Raw genomic sequence first — 24464 nt, forward strand, 5'->3', positions numbered from 1 at the left:
TGAAGTTACAAGCTGATTGGCTACCATGCACAGCTGTACAGATTCTGAGTGCACCAGTTTTAGTATGTCTCCCCCTCTGCCTATGAGTCAGAACAAGCAAGAAGGCGGGAGCAGCTTTTGACATTCTGAATATCAGAATTTCACAGATTTCAGGGTTCCTGTGGTGCTCAAGAGGAGGTTCAAAAATATGTGCACACCCCTGAGGGTGGAAAAGATTAATGTGAATAAGTTTACCAATGATGTTGTATATATATATATTTATATGCATGTGTGATTCTGGTTGTGCTTTTCTAATCCTCTTATCTCACAAAGACTCTACCAAACATTCTAGGACCAAGTACTTAATTGTATTCATGAAATCACTTCTAAGATTATTCCTTAAAACCCTCTACTTTGTACTTCAAACCCACTGATTTATTCTTACCTTCTCGACAAACATCCATTGCTCCATGGATTTTGTCATGTCTACTTACGACCTGAAGAGTTATACTAAAGTCCTGGTTATCACCATCAGCTCCAAAGGCAGCTATGGTGTAGAGAGAATCTTTGATGAATCTGATGATTTGATGTCCTTCGGCCCTACTAAATGTTTCCTCGACAGGTGGAAACTTTTTAGGGAACATACTTTACCAGATTCAGAAATTTCCCTTTTAATTTGTGTACTAGCGTATACACGAGTGGATTTCTCGATAGGAACTGGGTCTGGCGGAGTTCCGGAGAAAAAATTTGAAACGTTCTATTTCTAAAGTCCGCCAGATTTTTAGCAAGCAAAGGTGCGATGGACCCCACACATGATCGAATTGTCCCATCGGACCTTTGCTGTCAAAAAGTCCGGTACACAAATTTGCTGTCAAAAAGTCCAGTACACAAATTGATACACAATAGTTAACCTTTCCTACTCTTTGGGCAGATTAAAACTCAAGTAAGTAAACATCCCCTATAATCTTCTTGTCTCAAGAGCTAAGACGCATATCTAGGGTTATGTTTTTTAGGATTCTCTACCCACTTATTTTTAGTTTATTATTCGTTTCTTTTTTTTTTGCAGAAGCATACTCTTGAAATTAGAACTAACTCTCAGTTTATCCACGCATAGATAAAGAAAAGTTGGAATATTTCCATTGATTATAATTAATGTTTTCACTTTGTCAGCATTAATGTACACTTGATTACTGAACTTCACATTATGAGCTGATTATATATACTGTATACTAATCTTCAATGGTTACATGTTTGTTATGCTGATATTGTGGCGAGGCAACACCACAATTGTTATTGTTCTTTTTTTATATTATTTTCCAGAATTTTTTGAAAACAACAATAACAATTTTGCAAAAGATCAGACATGGCCTTTCATGGCTCACTACTACAAGTCCTGGTTTTGCCCTTCTAAAACTTTAAGCTCACTGAGAGAATACCTGGCAGGGTCTATCTTCATGGTCATTACATATACAGACACTGCTTCCTGGTTGTGCCTCTCTGAACCTCTTAATTAACTGAGAGTATACTAGACAGGGACTATTATGCCGCGTACACACGACCGGACTTTTTGACAGCAAAGGTCCGATGGGACAATTCGATCATGTGTGGGGTCCATCGCACCTTTGCTTGCCAAAAATCTGGCGGACTTTAGAAATAGAACGTTTCAAATTTTTTCTCCGGAACTCCGCCAGACCCAGTTCCTATTGAGAAATCCACTCGTGTATACGCTAGTCTAATAGACAAAAAACTACGCTAGGGCAGCTATTGGCCACTGGCTATGAACTTCCTTATTCTAGTCCGGTCATACGTCATCACGTTCGAATCCGTCTGACTTTGGTGTGCTTGTGTGTGGCCAAGTCCGTTCATTCGGAAAGTCCGTCGGAACTCCGTCGACAGTCCGTCGGAAAGACCGTCGGACCTAGTCTGTCGAAAAAGTCCACTCGTGTGTACGCAGCATTAGAGAACTATAGACACTGATTGGTACCAGTGAATTCTGAACTTTATATTTCATCGGAAGTGGAGGGTGTTATAGATTTTTTGAACCTTAATCAGTGTTATTGATCTGCTTTTTGTTTTTTTTGTTTTTCAACTATGGACCTTCTGGTAAAATTCTGTGTGAAATACCTGCAGTCTTAATTAGTAGCCAGGCACCACATGATCCGGGTTGGGTGGTAGTGCAGGCTTAATGGAATATTTTTTTCTTCAAATAATAATATCATTTGGTAATGCATACATGTTTCCTTCTTTCCCATTTAATTAAAAAAATAGATTTAAAATGATGGCTCACATACTGCAGTTTATCCTCTGAATCTCCATATTCTAATTTTACAACATATAATATGAGCAAAAAATCTTAGAAAATGTGCTGTTATGGTTAACCAGTATGTAGAATTGTTGTATTTATAGGTTTGTAGAGTTGGTTGTCTGGGGCTGTAACCATGGAATGTGCAGTAATGTTGTGCTTTATCTCTAGAGCATCCGAGAACAGACTCAGAGTGGGAAAACAGTTTTGCTCTGAAAATGTTCCTGTTCCAGTTTGTCAATTTAAACAGCTCAATATTTTATATCGCCTTCTTCCTTGGCAGGTGAGAGTAACAATAAATGCCAAATGCATCATGTTGTGTTTATAGAATAGTCTCAAATCAGTTTTCTATTGTTCTCACCCTATTTGGAATGACAGCCAACACCAAACGATCTGACTAGGATATTGTGTGTATTTTTATCTATCATCTTATAGTATTATGTTTATCAGATAAATTAAGCAACATTTTCCCTCATACTCGACTTTCTTTTACTACTGTGGAGTCCTGCTCGGCCACCAGGGGCCAGTAGTGGAAGCCCTGTATAAACTCCAACTCCAAGCCACCAACTCCATTTGACAATGCAGTGTGCCCGAGTAGCCAATCACCAATCTTTAGCACTATCACATGGGAGGAAAAAGAGAAGACTCACATACTCCCTGATGCATAGAAGTGTCAAATATTTTTCTTTACTCATGAGGGGCCAAAAAGAGCAGAGGGGGAGAAAATGTATTGTAAGTATGTGCAGTTGGTAGGGCATCTGGGGGAATCTAAGGGGTTGATTTACTAAGGTTGTTTTATGTTGCAAACTTTGTAAAAAGGGATGAGTTTATGGTTCTCTCCAAACACAAGTTCAGTGGGAGCAGAAATAAACATGTAATAGCAATATTAATTCCACTATTACACATGCCAGCTATTAACTTGAGAAAGGAGTGCGCATGCCTGTTACTCACATCACGCATGCTCTGAAATGCGTTGTTTACTCCCACTCCCAGTGACGCCACACGCCAGTGATGTGGTCAACACTGCGCTCCATCTAGAGGTCAGTCTGCCTGGAGAGATACGGAAGAATGCTGGTGTTCCGTCAGAATCAGTGACCCGTCAGATTAGTTAATGGAAGTGAAGTTCCGTTAGCTGCACATGCATTCCACTGCTAACAGGTTTGCTCATCTAACAGAACACTTGCAAGAAGCGGACATCTTACTACACCCAGCCAGGTCTTGAATTGCAGAGTAATTTTAGTAATAAAGTGAGCGTATGTAAATATAATATGTTGACACCTGTGATGCTGGACGCCAGTAGCAGGAAGGTGGCAGAGGCCATGTTGGTACACCACACACTGCTCAGCGCTAAACCTTTATATATGCTCACTTTATTGCTAAAATTACTCTGAAATTCAAGACGTAGCTGGGTGTCCGCTGCCTTTTTTTGACTACAGGTGTTCTGTCAGATTAGCAAACCTAGTAGCGGTGGAACACATGCGCAGCTGACAGAACGTCACTTCCGGGGCCTAATCTGATGGGTCGCCAATACAGAAAGAACACAGGCTTTCTGAATCCACCTCATGGCTCCCTAGCATGCGGACCCTGGGCGTTTATTTGATCCACCGGGATGTTTGATTATTACCATATGAGCTTGATTATTTACACTTAGCACTTAGAGGTGCTTTTCTGTTTTTTCTTTTTCCTTTGATATACAGAGTTGGCTTCACTCTTAGAAGAGCTTTGCCCTTGGTGTTTTCTCTCCACTTTGTGTCTGTCATTTGGACAGTACACAGACTTTTATCAGGATATATATTATGGCTTAATAATGGACTGCTCATGGACTCTTTTAACATTCTGATCCTATGCACTTGTCTTTTCCCTCTTATCGCTACTAGGGAACACTTCATTTTCTAAGTGAACACTCTCTACTTCATTATTAAATCAACCTCACATTTGGGAGGGATTGAGCGGTTCGGCCTGAGCACAAGTTCTGGCCGAACTTTTACTGTTCGGATGTTCAACAAACAGCCGAACAAACGGCTCGCTCGCCCCCCGAACTGACCACATTGCATTGCGGCGCTGATCAGAGCATTGCAAGCCCTGATTGGCTGAATCAGTGAAAGCTTCAGCCAATCAGGGCACAGGGCACTGTCATGATTGGACACTGTCATCATGACTTTATCCAATTATGGCTCATTCCTGCCCCAACGTATTAAAAGTATTGTTTCAATGGCAGCCATTTTCAATGTGATTTCAGCATGGAGAGAGATAGAACAGACCTCTGTTCAGTGCTATTAGTTAGTGTGCTATACTGTGCTATTTTGCTTCAATTGTCAGTGTAGAATATTCGTTTAGTGTCAGTCTAGGGATAGTGTGAGTGTAGTGAGGAGGACCATCATTCAGCTTTGCATAGTGTGCAGCTAGAGTAGGGACAGCTCAGATAGTTTCACTGAAGTGTAGTGCAGCGGTCATCAACCCTGTCCTCAGAACCAACTAACAGGCCAGGTTTGCAAGATAACTGAAATACATCACAGGTGATTACATTTGCTGCTCAGTGATTTCAGTATTCTAGTCTGCATCTCCCCAAGGTATTGCATAAAACCTGACCTGTTAGTGGGCCCCGAGGACAGGGTTGATGACCACTGGTGTAGTGAGACTGTGTCATTCATGCATACATTAGTGTAGAGTAGGGACAGCTCAGGTAGTTTCAGTGTAGTGTAGTGAGACCGTGTCAGTAATCTTTACATTAGTGTATAGCTAGAGTAGGTTTAGACAGTTTAGATAGCGCCAGTGTAGTGATGGTTGAACACTGTCTATTTGATTGCGTTACTGCCAGTATAACACCATTTACTTCTGTGTGCATTACTACCAGTTTAACGCCATATAGTTTTGTGTGCATTACTGCCAGTTTAACGCCATATAGTTTTGTGCATTACTGCCAGTTTAACGCCATTTACTTCTGTGTGCATTTCTGCCAGTTTAATGCCATATCGTTTTGTGTGCGTTACTGCCAGTTTAATGCCATATAGTTCTGTGTGTGTTACTGACAGTTTAACGCCTTTTTTTGTGTTAATGCCAGTTTATCAGCATTTACTTTTGTGTGTGTTACTGCCAATATACTGTAGTTCTGTGCATAACTGTACATTTGGCACATTATATTGCAGTATATTATAGTGTATCCGTGGAGTGTGTCTGTGTAGTGTGAGTTCTCAAATTAAAATGCACCAAACACCTCTTTACATTGATTAAAGTGCATGTACGTACAGATTTCAACTTCTTCTTTACATTTGCTTATAAGCTCTGCCCCCTCCCTCCCAATAATGTCTGGGAGGACAACAAGGAGAATCAGACATTCCCATGGCACTGTAAGGGGGACAGCAACAAATGTGTCCACAGGCAAAGGTGGACGTGGTGGTCAGTCCTCAGGCAGTGCATAATTTCCTCTGTTTAGTGAGTTTTCCGGTGCTAGCCAGCCAGAACATGCAGAGGAGAGGGTGGACTGGCTTACTAAACCTTCCTCATCCTCCTCATCTTGTGTCACACAAGCAAAGACAAGTGTGCAGTCCTCTGCAGTTGCCAGAGTGGATAAACCTGCCCCCTTGTCCACATCTATATCTGCCATAGTCCCAACATCAGCCATTGAGGAGTCAGTTGAGTTATTTGACCACAACTTCAGCCACTTGCTCCTTGATGATGCCCAGCTGTTACTGGATTCAGATGTTGGTTCTGAGGATGAGGATGACAGGAACATGAGCCTAGAGAGATGGAGGAACACTGGTAGACAAATTGACATTCATGTTCCCCAAGCCACAGCGTATTGACAAGTTGTCTCCAGTGGTAATGATGAAGATGGAGGAGATGGAGATGATGATATGGTCACTGATGCGACTTGGGTGCCAGATAGAGCAGAGAAGGAAACTAAAGATGAGGTGGCATAACTCCAGGGAGGCCAACCTCAAGAAAGAGTAGAGAGCAGCCTTCCTATTTCATCACATTCTGCAGCTGTTATCTCCTTGCCCACTCCCCAAAGCTCAGCTGTCTGGGTCTTTTTCAGCACATCTGCAGCAGATCGCACTGTTACTATCTGCAAACAGTGTCTCAGGCACATCAAACGTGGTAAAAACACCAACCATATGCATATCATTGCAATTATTATTTTTTTGCCTTCATCAAGAGCACCTCTATAGGGTTATGGTGGGAAGGTGCACCCGACACGCAAAGAGTATTTTTTCTGCACCCGTTTTGACAGGTGCATATCATTACAATTTTTTACAGCAAGGCCAATTCTTGCTTTCATTAAGAGTACCTCTATAGGCTAACGGTGGGAAGGCGCCACCTACACCCAAAGACCAATTTTTACGCACCCATCAAAGTGACACCAGAATGTATCCAAAAAATCTCTAATCTTGTTCCCAGTGCACTACATTTTGGCCTCATCATACACACTGGTTCCCCATCTGTTACTGAGAAAAATAAAGGCAGCTTGCAGGGAAAGTGTAATTTTTGTTTGGCTTTATAAATGCAATTATTACTGCATCAGATTCTAGATATGGCACAGATCTGCCACTTTACAGGTAGACTAAGCCCTTGTACACACGGTCGGAGAATCCATCAGAATGTGTCCTATCGGACCGTGTTGTCAGATAATCCGAGTGTGTGTGGTATGCATCGGACTGATTCCGTCGGAATATCCGTCGGACCCAATTTTCCAACTTGTTGGAAATATTTTCTGACCAACTGGTTCAATCGGACATACTCCGATCATGTGTAGAGAATTTTGATCGGACCAAGTGCCACGCATGCTCAGATCAAATTCCTACATCAAAGTTATTGGCTACTAGCCTGAACGTAGTCCCATCGTAACGAAATTATGTCATCACGTTCTGAATGATCGGATTTTTCGACAACTTCGTCCGACCGTGTGTATGCAACAGTTTTGGACAAGATCCGACGGGCAAAATCTGACGGACAAAATCCGACGGATTTGGTTGTCGAAATCTCCGACCGTGTGTACAAGGGCTTAGGGGACCCCCCAGGCACTATATTGGCAGGCATTTTTAATGTTTAGGCTTTCACTTTAAAAAAAAAAAAAAAAAAGCACTGCTCATTTAAAAATGACTTGAAAAAAATATTTTTTTATTGATACATGTCCCCCAGGGCAGGACCGGACCCTTAAAACCTTTGTATGCCCGATTACTTGCATATAAGCCTTCAAAATGGGCACTCTTGATTTTTGACAGTTCATTATTCGGGTCCGAACTTTCACAGTGTTTCTGGAACTTTCAAGAAATTCTGGTGCAAATCGAACAGGGGTCTGTTCAGTCCATCCCTACCCCACATGTTTACCATCTAAATGAGAAAAAAAAAAAGGAATGAGCACCTTGCTTAAAGAGGCATATTTAAATTTTGTTTTTATGTTTTTTTTCTCCCTAAATACACATTTTAATGATGACTCCCTAGAGTTGTGTTCCCCAAACAGTGTTTTCTGAGAATCCACCCGGTAAAATTTGACTGCAACCAGATTTATTACGCTTCCAGCATCAAAGTGACATAAACAGCATTTCCAGCATCCAAACAGCAAGCCTCACGCAGAATGAAAAATATGAAGCAGAAAATAAACCCTTGCCCGTCCGACACTTTTAAAACATTTGAGCCCCTTTCTTGTGTCTAGCTTCAGAAATACAGTATAAGCCGTTTTACTTACAAAGCTGCCAGCTCATGATCTGTCCTTTTGGTTCTTATCCAATACTCCTTTTGCAGGAAGTTGCTTCTTCTATAACAGATAACCCCAGCATTATGATGTCTTTTTAGTCTAACTTCACATGAGAAAATAACTTTTTTATTAGCTGAATTGGCTTCCCATTGCTTTGCTAACTATATATATATATATATATATATATATATATATATATATATATATATATATATATATATATACAGTATTAATATATTATTCTGTACAAAATAAAATTTCAAAGAAAAAACACTGCTCTATCCAAATATCTAGAAGCTGCTAACACACTAAAATTTATATTTTAGTTGAAAAATACTTTACAATTTACAAAAAAGTGTAGCGCTGAGAAAATATTGTGCAAAAATATATCTCATCCACGTGTATAACCACGTAGACTCTCGTGATGCCTATAACAAGTATTGCACTAATAAACACAAAAAAGTGTTATTCCAATTCCGTGTAGAATTGTGCTTATATGTATCCAAATATACACAAAAATAAAAATAATCAACATAAAAAGGAAAATCATAAGTATAAAGTCCCTTCTCTTGAAAGAAAGTATTCAAGTCCCACGTGTGTGATTAAATTTCAGATGAACTATCCAATCCTAGAGGAATAACATGCGAACACCAATGTGCCAGTACCACCACCTCAGCAGATGCAGGCTTACCGGATATTTCTGACCCAAAAGAATATATATTCCAAGGGTCATACATTCTTTTATGGTAACTGTGGAAAATCAAACTCGCAGGTGCAGGAATGCCAAAATCGACAGAGAAATCTTTTCCAAACACAAATGGTTAAAACAGGTTTTCTCCAATCACACAAAAGGCCCAACTCAGAGTGATGAACACATAGAATGGAAAGATAAGGCCATATAGCATAATTCCATTTAAAATTAAATTTATTAAAAAATAGTAATAAACGCACATAAAAAATGGCGGCAGTGGAGTCCTCCCGATGTGTTTCGTCCTCATAGACATCATCTGGGGTGACGCAAACAAACCTTCTGGGAAGGTGCTAAAGGATGGCATAAAAAGTCCCTCTAGGGCTGGAAAAGAGTGCCATCTACTAGGAGGAAATGTGTTGGCCATGCTGAAGGTTGCCCCCCAAAATATTATATGTCACAGTACTCTAACCACCTTACAGTTTACTGCAGAGTTGGTGTTATGGCAAAGGATTTTTAACAGAGGTAGTGTTTAGTGACAGTCCCAACTCCAGGGGTTTGATTTAATAGAGGCTAATTGACTGTTTGCTTTGCAAGAGAATTTTTTTCCCTGGAGCTTAGTGAATGAGGTGAAGCTGTACTGACTTCCATCATCAAATCACGTGCAAGAAAAATTGCTGTGTTTTTTTTTTCCTTTCATGTGTTTGGCTGTTCTTTGCAAAGTGCAAATTCTCCTTATTTTAGTAAATAAACCCCTACTTATTGCTTTACAGGCATACCCCACTTTTAAGTACATGTAGCGGCCATAACCCGTTGCAGGGCAGCTTTGACTTATTGGGCTTACCAGTTACCTTCTCTTGGCCTGCTCTTCCACATCTAGGGGTTCCCAGGGTTGATACCCAACGACTTGAACACTGACAAAGATGAAGTCCTCTTTAAAAGGGTTTATTTTGCAGCAACAACTTTCAATTACACAGCCTCTTAGGGAACAGAGGGCACGGGTGAAGAACTCAGGCACCTTGAACTTCAGGTCTAGCAAAGTCTCTATTTCCACCCAGAGAGTAGCCACTCACAGCTGGTTACCTCAAGGCTGAACAGATCTCTAGCCAGAGATCATGGCAGTCAGCACATTGACTCAAAACTTGAACAATCAACTAACTAAGGGTGAACAGGAACCTTTTTCCACCGTACCTGGAACGTTTCCTGTCTCCTCAATGGTACTGGAAAAGTGAGAATTCGTCAATGTCCTTCCCAACTCAGTAACCAGGCACTTCTCAGGATGCCACTTGCCGGCCCTCCTCCGAAGAGCCCTCCCCTGGTCACTTCCACGAACGGTGGTGTCCCTCCAAGCCGAGAGCACACCCAGACACTTTGAATCCTCCCTCAGTTACTGCGCCTAGGACCAGCAGGTTTCCGAGGCTCGGAAACAGACGGATCCCTACCCCAGACCAGACAGGTCTATCAGGGGCCACTAACAGGAACATGTTGCGGGATGTCGAACAGCCCGTGACCGGGACCCCTCATGGGGCTACCCCGGTCCTGGAACCAGAACAGACCACACGGGCCTCACGAACACCTCTCCTCTTCTGAACACGTGACCCACACCCCTTAAGTACCCCTTCCCAGACTCCTCAGCGGGCCTCGGCACTCCCACTGATTGGCTCTGAGAAGGCTGATACCTAAACATCCAACCAGACCTGGTTCTTTCCTGTCATGTGCACCTCACCGTTCACATGACCAGGCAGAACTTCCAAACACAGCCTGGCCAGACTGGTGTTAAGGCCTACCTACACAATTAACCCTCATAACCTTTATTGTTCTGAGTCAAAAACTAAATTTACATGCGTGTGACATCTTATCCAAAATGTCATCCACTACATACACAATGGGGTTTATTTACTAAAGCTGAAAAATGCAAAATCAGGCTCACTTCAGCATAGAAATCAATGAGCTTCTAACCTCAGCTTGTTCAATTAAGCTTTGGTAATAAAACCCGGAATCTCATAAAAGAAGTGAGCCTGATTTTGCATTTCCCAGCTTTAGTAAATAAACCTCATTGTGTACTTAAAAGTGGGGTATGCCTGTACTTTATCCAAAACTTTTCATGCATGATTTCATTTTCTGATTGTATTTAAAAAAGGTTTAAATCCTATATATTACAAGAGTTGTAGCAAAAAGTCTTTGAACATAGAAGTAGCCAGATGTTTTTATCACCAGATACTTATCACCATAGAGGTATGAATGAGGTGAAGCCGTGCTGACTTCCACTATTTTATTAACCCTGCATGTGAATGGGTATTCTTTGCAAAGTGAAATTTCACCGCATGCACTTAAGGCCTCATGCACACGAGACGCAGTTAAACGCGCGTTCAGATGCAGTTGGACAGTTTTTTCAACTGCCCCTGAACTCATTCAATGTTATCCTATGTGTCCATGCACACAGTCTATTTTTTTTCCGTTTTTATGCAGTTGCGTTTAATCTCGTTTTTCCAGAAGCAAAAAAATGCGTTCAGAAGCAAAAATTTCCACGTTTCAGACGCAAAACGCGGTAAAACGCGGCAAAACGCCGCTGCCGCGTTTAGCCGCGTTTGCGTTTATATGCGTTTTTAAAGGTGACCTTTTTTTTACATTAAAAATCTCAAAAATGATTGCAAATGATGAAAAACCATTAGAAAAATATTTTAAACAATTGCAATTGCAAGTGGACAATCCACAACTTGTGGCAAGTGACATGGCAGGTGGCAAGTGACATGGCAAGTGGACAATCCACAACTTGTGGCAAGTGACATGGCAGGTGGCAAGTGATGTGGCAAGTGGACAATCCACAACTTGTGGCAAGTGACGTGGCAGGTGAAGTGGCAAGTGACGTGGAAAGTGGACAATCCACAACTTGTGGCAGGTGACGTGGCAAGTGACCTGGCAGGTGACGCGGCAAGTGACCTGGCAGGTGACATGGCAAGTGGACAATCCATAACTTGTGGCAGATGACGTGGCAAGTGACGTGGCAAGTGGACAATCCACTTGTGGCAGGGGATGTGGCAAGTGACGTGGCAAGTGGACAATCCACTTGTGGCAGGGGATGTGGCAAGTGACGTGGCGAGTGGACAATCCACAACTTGTGTCAGGTGACGTGGCAAGTGGACAATCCACAACTTGTGGCAGGTGATGTGGCAAGTGATGTGGCAAGTGATGTGGCAAGTGGACAATCTATTTGTGGCAGGTGACGTGGCAGGGGACGTGGCAAGGGACGTGGCAAGTGGACAATCCACAACTTGTGGCAGGTGACGTGGCAGGTGACGTGGAAAGTGATGTGGCAAGTGGACAATCCACAACTTGTGGCAGGTGACGTGGCAGGTGACGTGGAAAGTGATGTGGCAAGTGGACAATCCACAACTTGTGGCAGGTGATGTGGCTGGTGACGTGGCAAGTGGACAATCCACATCTTGTAGCAGGTGATGTGGCAGGTGACTTGGAAAGTGGTGTGGCAAGTGGACAATCCACAACTTGTGGCAGGTGATGTGGCTGGTGACGTGGCAAGTGGACAATCCACAACTTGTGGCAGGTGGCATGGCAGGTGACGTGGAAAGTGGACAATCCACATCTTGTGGCAAGTGACGTGGCAGGTGATGTGGCAAGTGATGTGGCAAGTGGACAATCCACAACTTGTGGCAGGTGACGTGGCAGGGGATGTGGCAAGTGATGTGGCAGGTGATGTGACAAGTGGACAATCCACATCTTGTGGCAAGTGACGTGGCAGCTGACGTGGCAAGTGACGTGGCAAGTGGACAATCCAAAACTTGTGGCAGGTGACGTGGCAAGTGACGTGGCAGGTGACGTGGCAAGTGACGTGGCAAGTGGACAATCCACATCTCGTGGCAAGTGACGTGGCAAGTGGACAATCCACAACTTGTGGCAGGTGACGTGGCAGGTGATGTGGCAAGTGATGTGGCAGGTGATGTGACAAGTGGACAATCCACATCTTGTGGCAAGTGACGTGGCAGCTGACGTGGCAAGTGACGTGGCAAGTGGACAATCCAAAACTTGTGGCAGGTGACGTGGCAAGTGACGTGGCAGGTGACGTGGCAAGTGACGTGGCAAGTGGACAATCCACATCTCGTGGCAAGTGACGTGGCAGGTGATGTGGCAAGTGACGTGGCAAGTGGACAATCCACAACTTGTGGCAGGTGACGTGGCAGGTGATGTGGCAAGTGATGTGGCAGGTGATGTGACAAGTGGACAATCCACATCTTGTGGCAAGTGACGTGGCAGCTGACGTGGCAAGTGACGTGGCAAGTGGACAATCCAAAACTTGTGGCAGGTGACGTGGCAAGTGACGTGGCAGGTGACGTGGCAAGTGACGTGGCAAGTGGACAATCCACAGCTTGTGGCAAGTGACATGGCAGGTGGCAAGTGATGTGGCAAGTGGACAATCCACAACTTGTGACAGGTGACGTAGCAGGTGATGTGGCAAGTGGACAATCCCCAACTTGTGGCAAGTGACGTGGCAAGTGACGTGGCAAGTGGACAATCCAAAACTTGTGGCAGGTGACGTGGCAAGTGACGTGGCAAGTGACGTGGCAGGTGATGTGGCAAGTCACGTGGCAAGTGGACAATCCACAACTTGTGGCAGGTGACGTGGCAGTTGGACAATCCACAACTTGTGGCAGATGACATGGCAAGTGACGTGGCAGGTGATGTGGCAAGTCACGTGGCAAGTGGACAATCCACAACTTGTGGCAGGTGCCGTGGCAAGTGACACGCTAAATACAAGTACACTGCAGCTCTCACAGCTGCTGCTACTCACTCTGGTCTCACAAAATTGCTGAAATAGTTAATTTTTGAGCTGGGGAGGGTCTATGATGTTAGCTTAACTAAACGCTTCTAGAAGCAAACGCGGTAAAACGCGGTAAAACGCCGCTAAATCACAGTAAAAATCTCGGCAAAACGCGCGTTTCTAAACGCCGGTTTCAACATGTGTCCAGCAGCGTTTGCATCTGCGTCTCGTGTGCATGAAGCCTAACTCTGGGGAAGCTTCCCTTGCAAAATCAACAGCCTATTTGCCTTTAGTAAATCAACCGCCAGGTGTCTGAGCCAATGCTTGTGGAAACATATCAGCAGATTGTCAACCTAAGCAAAAGTGGTATTAAACCAAAGACCAAATATTTATTATATTGAAGCTTATCATTTCTTACATGTGATGGCTGCATTCATTTTCTATTTTAGGCTTTCTTTCTTTTATTTCCATCTGGTGATCCAGCCAGTAAGTCTGTTTTCCTAAAGAAAAAGCTCTCTAGCAGAACATATCAGTTATAGAGGTGAAACAAAGCATTTATCACTGGCAGGTGTGCTTATAATGTCAGCCTTTATTTAGGTAAAACCTTTTTCCCAAAAGGAAAAAAACTGTTTGCTATATAAAGTATTTGCTGGAATTTTCCTTAATTTTGTTAGAGTATTTAATGGTCTCAGCTACAGAACAGGTACGTATATAGATCTTTTTTACAGGGTTAGACAGAATAGGCTTACAATGGAGGTGGAAGTAGGTTTAGCCTTAGATTTGACTGAACTACCACTTTAAATCTGCTAGTTCATCTAACACTCACCTTCCACCCAGACTGACAATGCTGGAGTTTGCTGTACCCCTGTGCTCCTTCATCCAGAGTGGAGACACTCTAATACAGGAAATGTGTTACTGGCCCAATCATCAGATGAAAAGAGAGTGGAAAGCCTCAAAAAGGAAAACGAATACAGCCTCCACATCTAATGCTTGGCAAACTGCAATATATTACAATTTAGTAGACTAAAATTGATGTTTGGCAATATAAAAAAGAAAAAGACGGGCATCAGGAGGCAGCAGCATCGCCGCCTGAACACCTGCAAGCCTGCTTTAACCACTTCCCGACCAGCGCACGCCGATGTACGTTGGCAGAATGGCACGGACAGGCAAATGGACGTACCTGTACGTCCCTTTAAATTTGCCGCCGTGCCATAGCATAGGCGAGCGCCGGTCAAGACCTCTCTGAGTCGGATCGTGAGTCCTGCGGACTCGATCGCCGCGGGGATACCTGCAACCGTCTCACGGAAGGAAGAACGGGGAGATGCTAATGTAAACAAGCATCTCCCCGTTCTGCCTAGTGACAGTGTCACTAGATGAGTGACATGTCACACACAGCCACGCCCCCCCCACAGTTAGAAACACGCCCCAGGACACACTTAACCCCTACACTGCCACCTAGTGGTTAACCCCTTCACCACCAGTGTCATTTACACAGGAATCGGTGCATTTGTATAGCACTGATTCCTGTATAAATGACAATGGTCCTAAAAATGTGTCAAAAATGTCTGATGTGTCCCCCATAATGTTGCAGTCACGATAAAAATTGCTGATCGCTGCCATTACTAGTAAAAAAAATATTAATAAAAATACCATAAAACGATTCCCTTTTTTGTAAACGCTATAACTTTTGCGCAAACCAATTAATAAACGCTTATTGTGACTTTTTTTACCAAAAATATGTAGAAAAATACGTATCCGCCTAAACTGAGGAAAAAAATATGTTTTTTGATATATTTTTAGGGGATATTTATTATAGCAAAATGTAAAAAATAATGCGTTTTTTTTCAAAATTGGCACTTTTTTTGTTTATAGCGCAAAAAATAAAAACCGTAGGGGTGATCAAATTCTATCAAAAGAAATCCCTATTTGTGGGGAAAAAAGGACGTCAATTTTGTTCGGGAGTCACGTTGCACGACTGCGCAATTGTCAGTTAAAGCGACGCAGTGCCGAATCGCAAAACGTGTTCTGGTCTTTGGCCAGCGAAATGGTCCGGGGCTTAAGTGGTTAACCATCTATTCTAAAAAGCAATCTACTGCTGTATGTAATTGTCTAAACACAGGGCTTTTTTCAGCTGGAACTTGGTGGAACTCAGTTTCACCACCTCTGGCTCATACCCTCTGCTCCCTGTGAAGCAATATCACTTGTAAACACAAAAGTCCAAATTCTGTTTACGACTGATAGCTTGTCTCTCAGTAGGTCCCACAAATCTGGTGTCCTGAGTGGCTCCCATTGAGTGCAGGATGGGGACAAGGGAGATGTGGGTGCCTGAGGTGCAGTGCAGATGCCGACACCCCCATTGGATGATCTCCCTGCAAGTGAGAGATGTGGAGCCATTTACAGTGTGCGGGGAGGTCCTAGAGCCAGCTGGAAAGAGGGGTGAAAATGAGATGTGGATGTGGGGTGCAGATGTAAATAGCTGTGGAAGAAGGCTGAACTCTGCACTCTGTATGTAGTGCACACCTGAACGCTGCACTCTGTATGCAGCACACCCTCGAACTGCGCACCCCTGAACTCTGCACTCTGTACATTATGTACTCCTGGTATTTAATGCCCCTTTAAGAGCCTCTGACTGTTAGTGAAATATAACCACACCCAGTATTTTATGCCATTTGTGGCCGTGCTAACACTGGTACGACATACGCTCCGACTTTGGGAGCACTTGTCGCATGATGTGTGTAAATCAATGGTTCCCTATGAGAGCTGTCCTAACGGGTCCGACACAAGTCGGTCCAACTTTGAAAAAGGTTCCTGCACTACTTTGTTCCAACTTTGGTCCTACTTCAACCAATTGAATATCATTGAAGTCGGATCAAAGTAGGATCCTTGTCCTAACCATTCGACTTGTGACATCCGACATGGTGATTACAGCAGCAGTAAAAGGAATTTATGTCCCACTGGGATTTTTTTGATTGGTCAAAGGACAAGTCGTACTATCTCAAAGTTGGAGCAAAATCTTATCTTGTTCATTCAAGTCCATGGAAGTAGGACCAAAGTAGGACCGATTTATCTCTCATATCAGACTACATCTAAATAACTGATAAGTGTAGGGAAGCTAAGTTGTAAAGCTACAAAGGAATGCAGAACATGCAGTAAGAGCTATTTGGGAGTGTCTCCGCAAAACGTGCTGTTTGCATGATTAATGACAGAATGACCCATTGACTTTTGTTTGTTTTGACGTAAATAACAAAATATACCGCGCTGTCTGCACAAAAGTGTAAAATAAACAGAAATATATAAGAAAAATGTGCAGCGCTAAATGAATAATGATCAATATCAAAAATAAAATTGACAAGTGCATCTCTTATGTTTACAACAATAAATATTCCTTACGGAATTACGCTATGTGCCCTGTTCTTCCTCTCTTTTCTCTTTATGGTTGGGCTTATTTGCCCATTTGTTTTACCTGCTTTATCCATCGTTTTGGAGTGTTTGCCTGAAGACCGTATCCACATAGTGAGCCTGATTTCCCTGGTCATCCTGTAAACCCTGTTTTTGACCCATCAGGTGTACACCTGTATGAGTCTATCCTTTCTGGTAAGCGACTGGTGCTTTTGGTGGCGGATCTTCTATGTTACCTCTGTCACATTTTGGATGTTCACTCAGGACTTCTGTGACTGTTACCCATTTATGTTTTGAACTTCACCCTTTTGGAATACATTTGGGACTTGTCTGTGTCCCCAGGGGCGTAACTATAGGGGGTGCAGCAGTCGCGACCACAACAGGGCCCTGTGCTGCAGGGGGCCCATGCAGCCCCCTCTACATATGGCCGGCAGCAGCATAGGCAGCTAGGGGTACCAGTGCACCATGCACATGGGTGGCTGGAGGTGGAGGATGACTAGCAGAGCTCCATACTCGACTATCGCACTGGCTGCTCTTTAGTTGTGCATTCCCCGCATGACCGGTGTCCTCGGCCGGCTCCTCAGAGTACCCCTCTCCTGCTCCATGCATTGCCGCTCAGTCCAATGTCTGTTTTCCCCAGCCAGAGTCCCGCCCCCCCCGAGTCCGGCCCACACTGCACTGCATACTTCTCCCGGGTAAACAAACTTTAAGCACACAGATGCAGTGCAGCCCTATGAGAGCCGGCTCACGTGGGGACAGCGACCCCTTCTCACCTGGGGGCAGTAACTTCATCTGCCCTGGAGAAAAGGACCTCATCTCTCCTGGGGACGGGGACCCCATCCAGCCTAGGGACAGTCCCCCAATGGGGCACCTAAAAATAAAAAATAATAAAAAAAAACTACTGATGCCAGTGGTGGAATTACAGGGCTCACAAAGGTCATACCTGTGACCACGCCCTGGAGTTCCACCACCGGACTCGGAGGGAAGAGCCCTGGCTGGGGTTCAGGGGGTCCCTTCATGTATTCTTGCATCGGGGCCCTGAAGGTTCTAGTTACGCCACTGTGTGTCCCCTTCTTTTGTTTATACCTTGGACATTAATTTCCCAAATTTGTTGTCACTATTTATATTGCATTTTTTTATATGTCAATTTTATTTTTGATATTGATCATTATTTGTTTAGCGCTGCACATTTTCCTTATATATTTTGTTTGTTTTAATCTGGTATTAAGCTACTTAACCTGCTGGGACATAGGAAACAAAATGCTAATATATTTAACAAGACTTTACATATTCAGAGATGGATTTCATATGTATAGGGAAGGACAATTGACTTCTGTTATTATAATACAAAAGCAAGCTTCAATGTATGTGGTGTTCTGTGTTTAGCCTGTTCCTGCCCTGGGGGCCAAAGGCGAGACTGGGATTTCCCAGCTGTGTGCTTAAACTTGACCAGTTCTGCAAGTTTTTCAGTAAAAAATCATGTTCATATGTGGGCTTTACCTGCTCACAAGGTAGGATTGTTGTCAAAATGCAAGGAATTTTATCAAATAAAAACTGGTTAATTTACAGTGTCAGTCCTTAGCAGTTGGTATTGGTACATCTTGTGCGTTTGAAATATTGCATTTTTTGGAGGACCAAGCCATGGAATTTTGGAGAGTTATATTGTTGTAGATATTTATTATTTGATTTTTTTTTCTATGCACACTGACATTCAAACATATGAAAAACCAATTACTCCACCCTTACAAACACCTTTGTAGTGTCTCAGATAAAGGCTATCAAGTAAATATTTAGAATGTATATCAGAAGTCTTATATTTGTCAATGGAGAACTTTTCCTCCATTACACCCCCCCCCCCCCCCCCCATATTTGGATGTTTTTTATTTTTATTTTTTTCAGGGAGCAGGTACCTTGTTTTGATGGGTAATAGTTCCACTCAGATCGCCTAGGCAATCAGAGTGGAAATTCACCCCAGCATGCAACATCCTGAGACCCGTCACAGGTCCCAGGAGGTTGAAAGTCCATTCACAAAGCAGATCACGACTCAGGCATGCGTAGTAAGGAGGAAGTCACAGCATGCCTCCCACACTCAAGATGGCAGCATCTGGTACCCAAAGACCAGCCAAGAGCCAGACTGAGTGAAGTGCTGGATCCCTAGGCTGGAGAGTATCTGATCTGCTTAATAACAGTCTGAAGCTACAGTATTTGTAGCTGTTGACTTTGAATTATTCTGGAAACGGCTAAAGTTCCCTTTTAACTGCTTCAGCCCCGGAAGATTTTACCCCCTTCCTGACCAGAGCACTCTTTGTGATTTAGCACTGCGTCACTTTAACTGACAGTTGCACGGTCGTGCGATGTTGTACCCAAACAAAATTGACTGTTTGTGCTATAAACAAAAAAAGAGCGACAATTTTGAAAAAAAACACAATATTTTGTACTTTTTTCTATAATAAATATCCCCATTTCTTTTTTTTTTTTAAAGCTAATTTTTTCTCAGTTTAGGCCGATATGTAGGACAGAAGTAGGACTGATGTAGGACAGATGTAGCAGGGCAAAGTAGGATGCCAGTCGTACAACAGTCATGCTGTATCGGTGTGAAACCCAGCCTAAGACCCCATACACACTATTAGAGTTTCTGCACATTTGTGTCTTCAGATTTACCAAAACCATATAATACGAGGTCAAATCTTAAGAGTTTCAATCTGTATGCAATTAAACAGGCCCTTGCTCTACATGGTTTTGGTAAATCCGAAGACAAAAATCTGCAGAAAATCTAATAGTGTGTATGGGGCCAAAGCCTTGTGTGAGTTCCTATCACTCAGAGTCAGAGCTTACACGGGGTTAATGACTTGCTCCTCTACCCCCCCCCCCCCCCCCCCGTCTTCAGACCTGGCAATTCGCTTGGACGAAGGGGAGAAGGCCTTATGCTCTTGCATACTTGAAAAGACCAGGAATTTCTGAGGGCTCTAGTGGAGCATCAGAGGGAGTACTGTAAAATAAGGTTGAGTATGACTGGGTGGAATGGTGGGCTTTTGTGAAAACCTATCACTTTACCCTGATTCAGCAAGGTGACAGGTTCTCTTTAACACCATGGGTGATCCATACACAATGGCCTTCAAATAGATCCAGTTATTTAATGAAGAGTTAAACCATATGGGGATCAGGGATTTAGAAAGATCAAATCCACCAAGGTATTAAGAGAGGTGAAAATTAGAAAAGTACTGTAAGGGGCAGGAATCGTTCTATGAGTATTTCAGTAAAAACAAATATGTATTTTTTTACAGGTTTGCAGGGAGACCTGGCAAATATAACAGACTCTTTCAAAGATGGAGGCTGGAAGAGGTAAGACAAACCACTAAACTGAAACAAATATGTGTCTATGTTTTTGAATTATTTAATCTATGGTCAAAGTTAGTAATCATCAATCAATGGTTTCTGAGCTACACACGACTCTCCTCTACTTTTGACGTGCTTTATGGCAGTTACTACTAGTTGCATAGTACTCCTCTGTCTGATGTATGGTAACTTGCATTAGCATTCCAAAACACATCACACAAAGCAGATAATATATTTAATTTCTTTAATGATGAAATCCACCAAAAGAAAGATTTATTATTTCCTGTGTATTTAAGGTCGTATTTGAAACTGTGAATATCTCTACATGTGTAGCCCTTTGCTAAATGCAATAAAGAACACAGAAACCACTATTAAGAGTTTCTAATCAATGAGAATAAAGCTGACCATACCTGTTACAATTAACCTGTACAATCTCCTTTAGCACTACTAAAAAAATACAATTTAATTGTACAATCTCTGTTAGGTTTAGCACAACAGCGGACACAGTTCACAAACTCCCAATTATTCTTGCCATAGAAACACACAAGTGTGACTGCAGAAAAAAGAACAGGATGTCAATTGAGTCCACCCCATTTTTTTCTTTTTCTGTCCAAGTTTAGATCTATGTTTTGTCGAGCATGTTTGAATATACTTAGTGTTGACTACACTTTTATGTGTCCCAGCTTGAGGAAGCATGGAGATGACCCTTCTCCTTCTCCCAGCTAGGGTACAACAGTTGCCAAATTGTGTTTAGTATTGTCAGGTCCACATTGGTAATGGTACAATTTGAATATTTCTCCTTAGTGTCATCCAAGTGGGTGCCTTATAGACCTCTGTTTACAAATGGGCGTTATCATGGTTCTGAAACAAATGTGGAATAACTTCATGGAATTAGGTTATCCGTAAGTAATATATTTTCAATTTTCTAATGCAGTTTATTATTTTAAAGCAATGGGACAATGCTCACCTACCATCCATGCCATAGCAGTTTTAATAATAAAATAAGGACAGAAATAAAAGAATCCAGAGAGAGCAAAGGTGAGTGTCCTGGCCACCACTTTATAATACCAATGTCGCCACAATGGAGAAGCCACAAGTGGGTTTAAAAACAGAAATTTCCAGTTTGAGAAGGGTAAGAGTCTGTAAATTAGAGGGGGTCAAAAGGCAGAAAATATGCATTGTCTTCTATGTTTGGTTATTCTATCGTATGGAAAGAGCATTATTTCAGTTACTCCTTGTGGCTAAAAAATGAAATTGGGCAGAAATAGACGTGAATTCAATACTGGTGTGTCAACTGTGCTTTCTATATTTCCCTGTTGACGGTAAACACTTACACTTAATACAGATACACCTTATTTCCTAACGTGCCCCTGGAAACAGGCACTTGACATCTGTTTCTTTGGTAAAGCTGCTGCTAATGCTTTGGAATTGGTAGACTTGGTTTACCAAACAAAATAGATAATTGTCAAGGTACAACTTTTTCATGTTTTAGGATACAACTTGGGTGAAAGTAGAAGATTTCTTTAGATCAGTGATGTCAAACCTTGGTACCCCAAATGTTTTGGAACTACATTTCCCATGATGCTCATGCACTCTGCATAGTAGTTGAGCATCATGGGAAATGTAGTTCCAAAACATCTGAAGTGCCAGTGTTCATCATTACTGCTATAGATGAGTGGAGAATATCTTTAAGGTGTTGGTGAAATGTACCATGGACTTTTGTAGCCACTAGCCAGTGAGAGTCTGCTATTTTTCTTTAAGTAGGCTATAGTTTGTCAGTGATCACCTCGCCAATATTTAAGAAACCCATTTAATAAAAATATATCTAACTTAATATATTTTCTGTGATTTATTCTTTGAAACAGATTACTACAGAACTGGTGGTCACGAAGGAAAATGAAGAAAGGTGGACAGTCAGTAGAACACAAAATAACTTTACCTCAGTGGGAAAAAGACTGGAACCTGCAGCCAATGAATGCTCATGGGCTCATGGAGGAGTACTTAGAAATGGGTAAATTCAATGTAAATAAAATCACACTCAACACCTATGGATAATCAAATTTAAAGTCTACAACCCAACATTGAGCTCCTCTTATTTCATCCCTTTAAGTCTATTACATTTACCATTAAAATTATTTTGTTACATCCGTTTAATAAGTGAAAAATTGTACCTGTTGATCTTGCCAAAAAATCCAGAGCTGTCCTTTGTACTGTGCACCCTATGGTGTTATCTAAAAGTTTTTACCAGGAAGTGTTGTAAGACTGCAGAACACCACTACCTATTTTACAGATATGCAGAAAAAAGAGGTAATTTGCAGAGATTTCCTATCACTTCCTGTTTTGGCTATGGGACAGGAAGTGAAGGCAAATCTCCCCAATGGGACACAGGTGGAAAAAAAAATACTGTCAGGTGTTATAACCACCCTTACTCTATCCAAAATGAAAAAAAAAATGTCAATAGTTCTGCATTAAGATTCGATGTGTTACATTTTTTTCTTGGGTTTAGATATACTTTAGGAGTCTATATTAAAAATGTTCATGGTATGAATAAAAGCATATACTAAACAAAAAAGTTGTGCTAATCCCAAATAAACAAAACATATACATTAATATCTCAATGTGACATAATACACTCGGTGCCTAGTAAATGTAGTTATATTATTGAAGTGATGAAAAAAAAGGAACTGTTCAAAAAATGTCCAGGAAATGAATCTAAGTGATAAGTATGAGGAAATCCAAAACAGAGCTGATTGGATAGGGTCACCAAAAATCATGCAGAGACTTCTGTGGCACCCAAAACCCTTTGGTCAGGGACGCTTACCAGATAGCGAGGATCACCTATTTATAGAATGGTCAAACAGGCAGGCAGAACAACCTCTGCAGGGTATGGTAAACAGTGAAGCCTCTGAAGCGCTCTGGTGAAAGGTAAGGTCTTCCAGGGTGGTTAAACTCACAATAGGGTATCCAAACCAGCCGAAACCAGGAGGTAGAACATACAGAAAGAAAGATCCAATAGTGTAATACTGTATATATTCTTTATTCAATAAAACCAAAAAGCTACTTGCATTTGATTAAAAGCAACAAAGCCTGGATAAAAAAACGTTTCCCGGAAAACACAGAATAATTCACATGCACTTCCAGGGTCACGTGGGGCCTGATGGCGTCAGCGCGAAGTTCCACCCGACATGTTTTGTCATACGTGACGTCTTCCTGAGGGAACCAGGAAGCCACTTTTTTATGGCAGCTTCCCTTTAAACACAAACTAGTTGTGCAGTCTCTAGAACATATATAGAATGCATTTTTGCTGACAGGACATGCTTATTTAAAGAATATCAAAACCCAAGAATAAATATGTAATATGTTGCAGCCTACCAGTTTTTAGATGTAATGGCTGCTTTAGTTTTCATTTTTCAGAACAATATTTTCAGCAAGTACAGAAAATATCTGCTGATCTCGCCAAGAATGCAGTGTGCTTGTTACTTTGTGTGCGCTGAACTGAACAAAGTGCCCTTGCCCCTAATGTAAGTGAAGATGAAGAGAGGAAGTCCTGTTTGTAGTACAAATAAGGAGAGCAGCCTAATGACAGCCATGGCTTCCGCCATACATTCAGTGGAGGACTAACTGTAACCACCTAGGGACAGGACATATTGTATGTAATTTTCAGGATTAATAGATGAACATAAAGTTAAAAAAAAAATTAAATAAAGAAAAATAAAGCAGCTACTACATCTGAGGACAGTAAGCTGCAATATCTACCAAAAACTGAAATAACAATTGGTAGCCTGACCTTTTAAACTTGGACTAACCTTTGCAACCAAACCAAATAAAAAAGTCATGATTTGTTTTCTTTTTCAAACACCACTTGACGTATTGACATACCTCCTTTAGACCTCAATCCAACCAGCCAGCATGATCACCTGCCGAATAAGGACCTTCAACAGATAGCTTAAGTCACCAATAAAACAGTTTAATCCAATGCAGTTTTACTGCGTACACACGACCAGACTTTTAGACGGACTAGGTCCGACGGAATTTCGGCGGAGGTCCGACGGACTTTCTGAATGAAACTGACTTGGCCACACATGACCGGACTAAGTCTGTTCGAAAGTCCATTCATTTTGAACGTGATGACGTAAACGGGACTAAACAAGGAAGTTCAATAGCCAGTAGCCAATAGCTGACCTTGCGTCGTATTTTGTCTGTCGGGCTAGCACACAGACGAACAGTTTTCCCGATTTTTAGTATGTCGCATAGATTTGAAACATGTTTTATTTCTAGGTCCATCTGACTT

At 42.2% G+C, this 24464-nt stretch overlaps 1 protein-coding gene across 1 annotated transcript in view; it reads left to right on the forward strand.

The window, feature by feature from the left end:
* ANO3 (anoctamin 3) overlaps window positions 1-24464 on the forward strand; it is a 371821-nt gene that overhangs the window by 317654 nt on the left and 29703 nt on the right. Inside the window, exons 18-21 of the mRNA XM_077460837.1 lie at window positions 2453-2564; window positions 20122-20179; window positions 20978-21075; window positions 22039-22184. Of these exons, the coding sequence (XP_077316963.1) occupies window positions 2453-2564; window positions 20122-20179; window positions 20978-21075; window positions 22039-22184 (414 nt within the window). The remainder of the gene's footprint in view (window positions 1-2452; window positions 2565-20121; window positions 20180-20977; window positions 21076-22038; window positions 22185-24464) is intronic.

Source organism: Lithobates pipiens, unplaced genomic scaffold (assembly GCF_037356315.1).
Source record: "Lithobates pipiens isolate NorthernLeopardFrog02 unplaced genomic scaffold, aLitPip1_a1.2 Scaffold_10, whole genome shotgun sequence".
Lineage (NCBI taxonomy): Eukaryota > Metazoa > Chordata > Amphibia > Anura > Ranidae > Lithobates > Lithobates pipiens.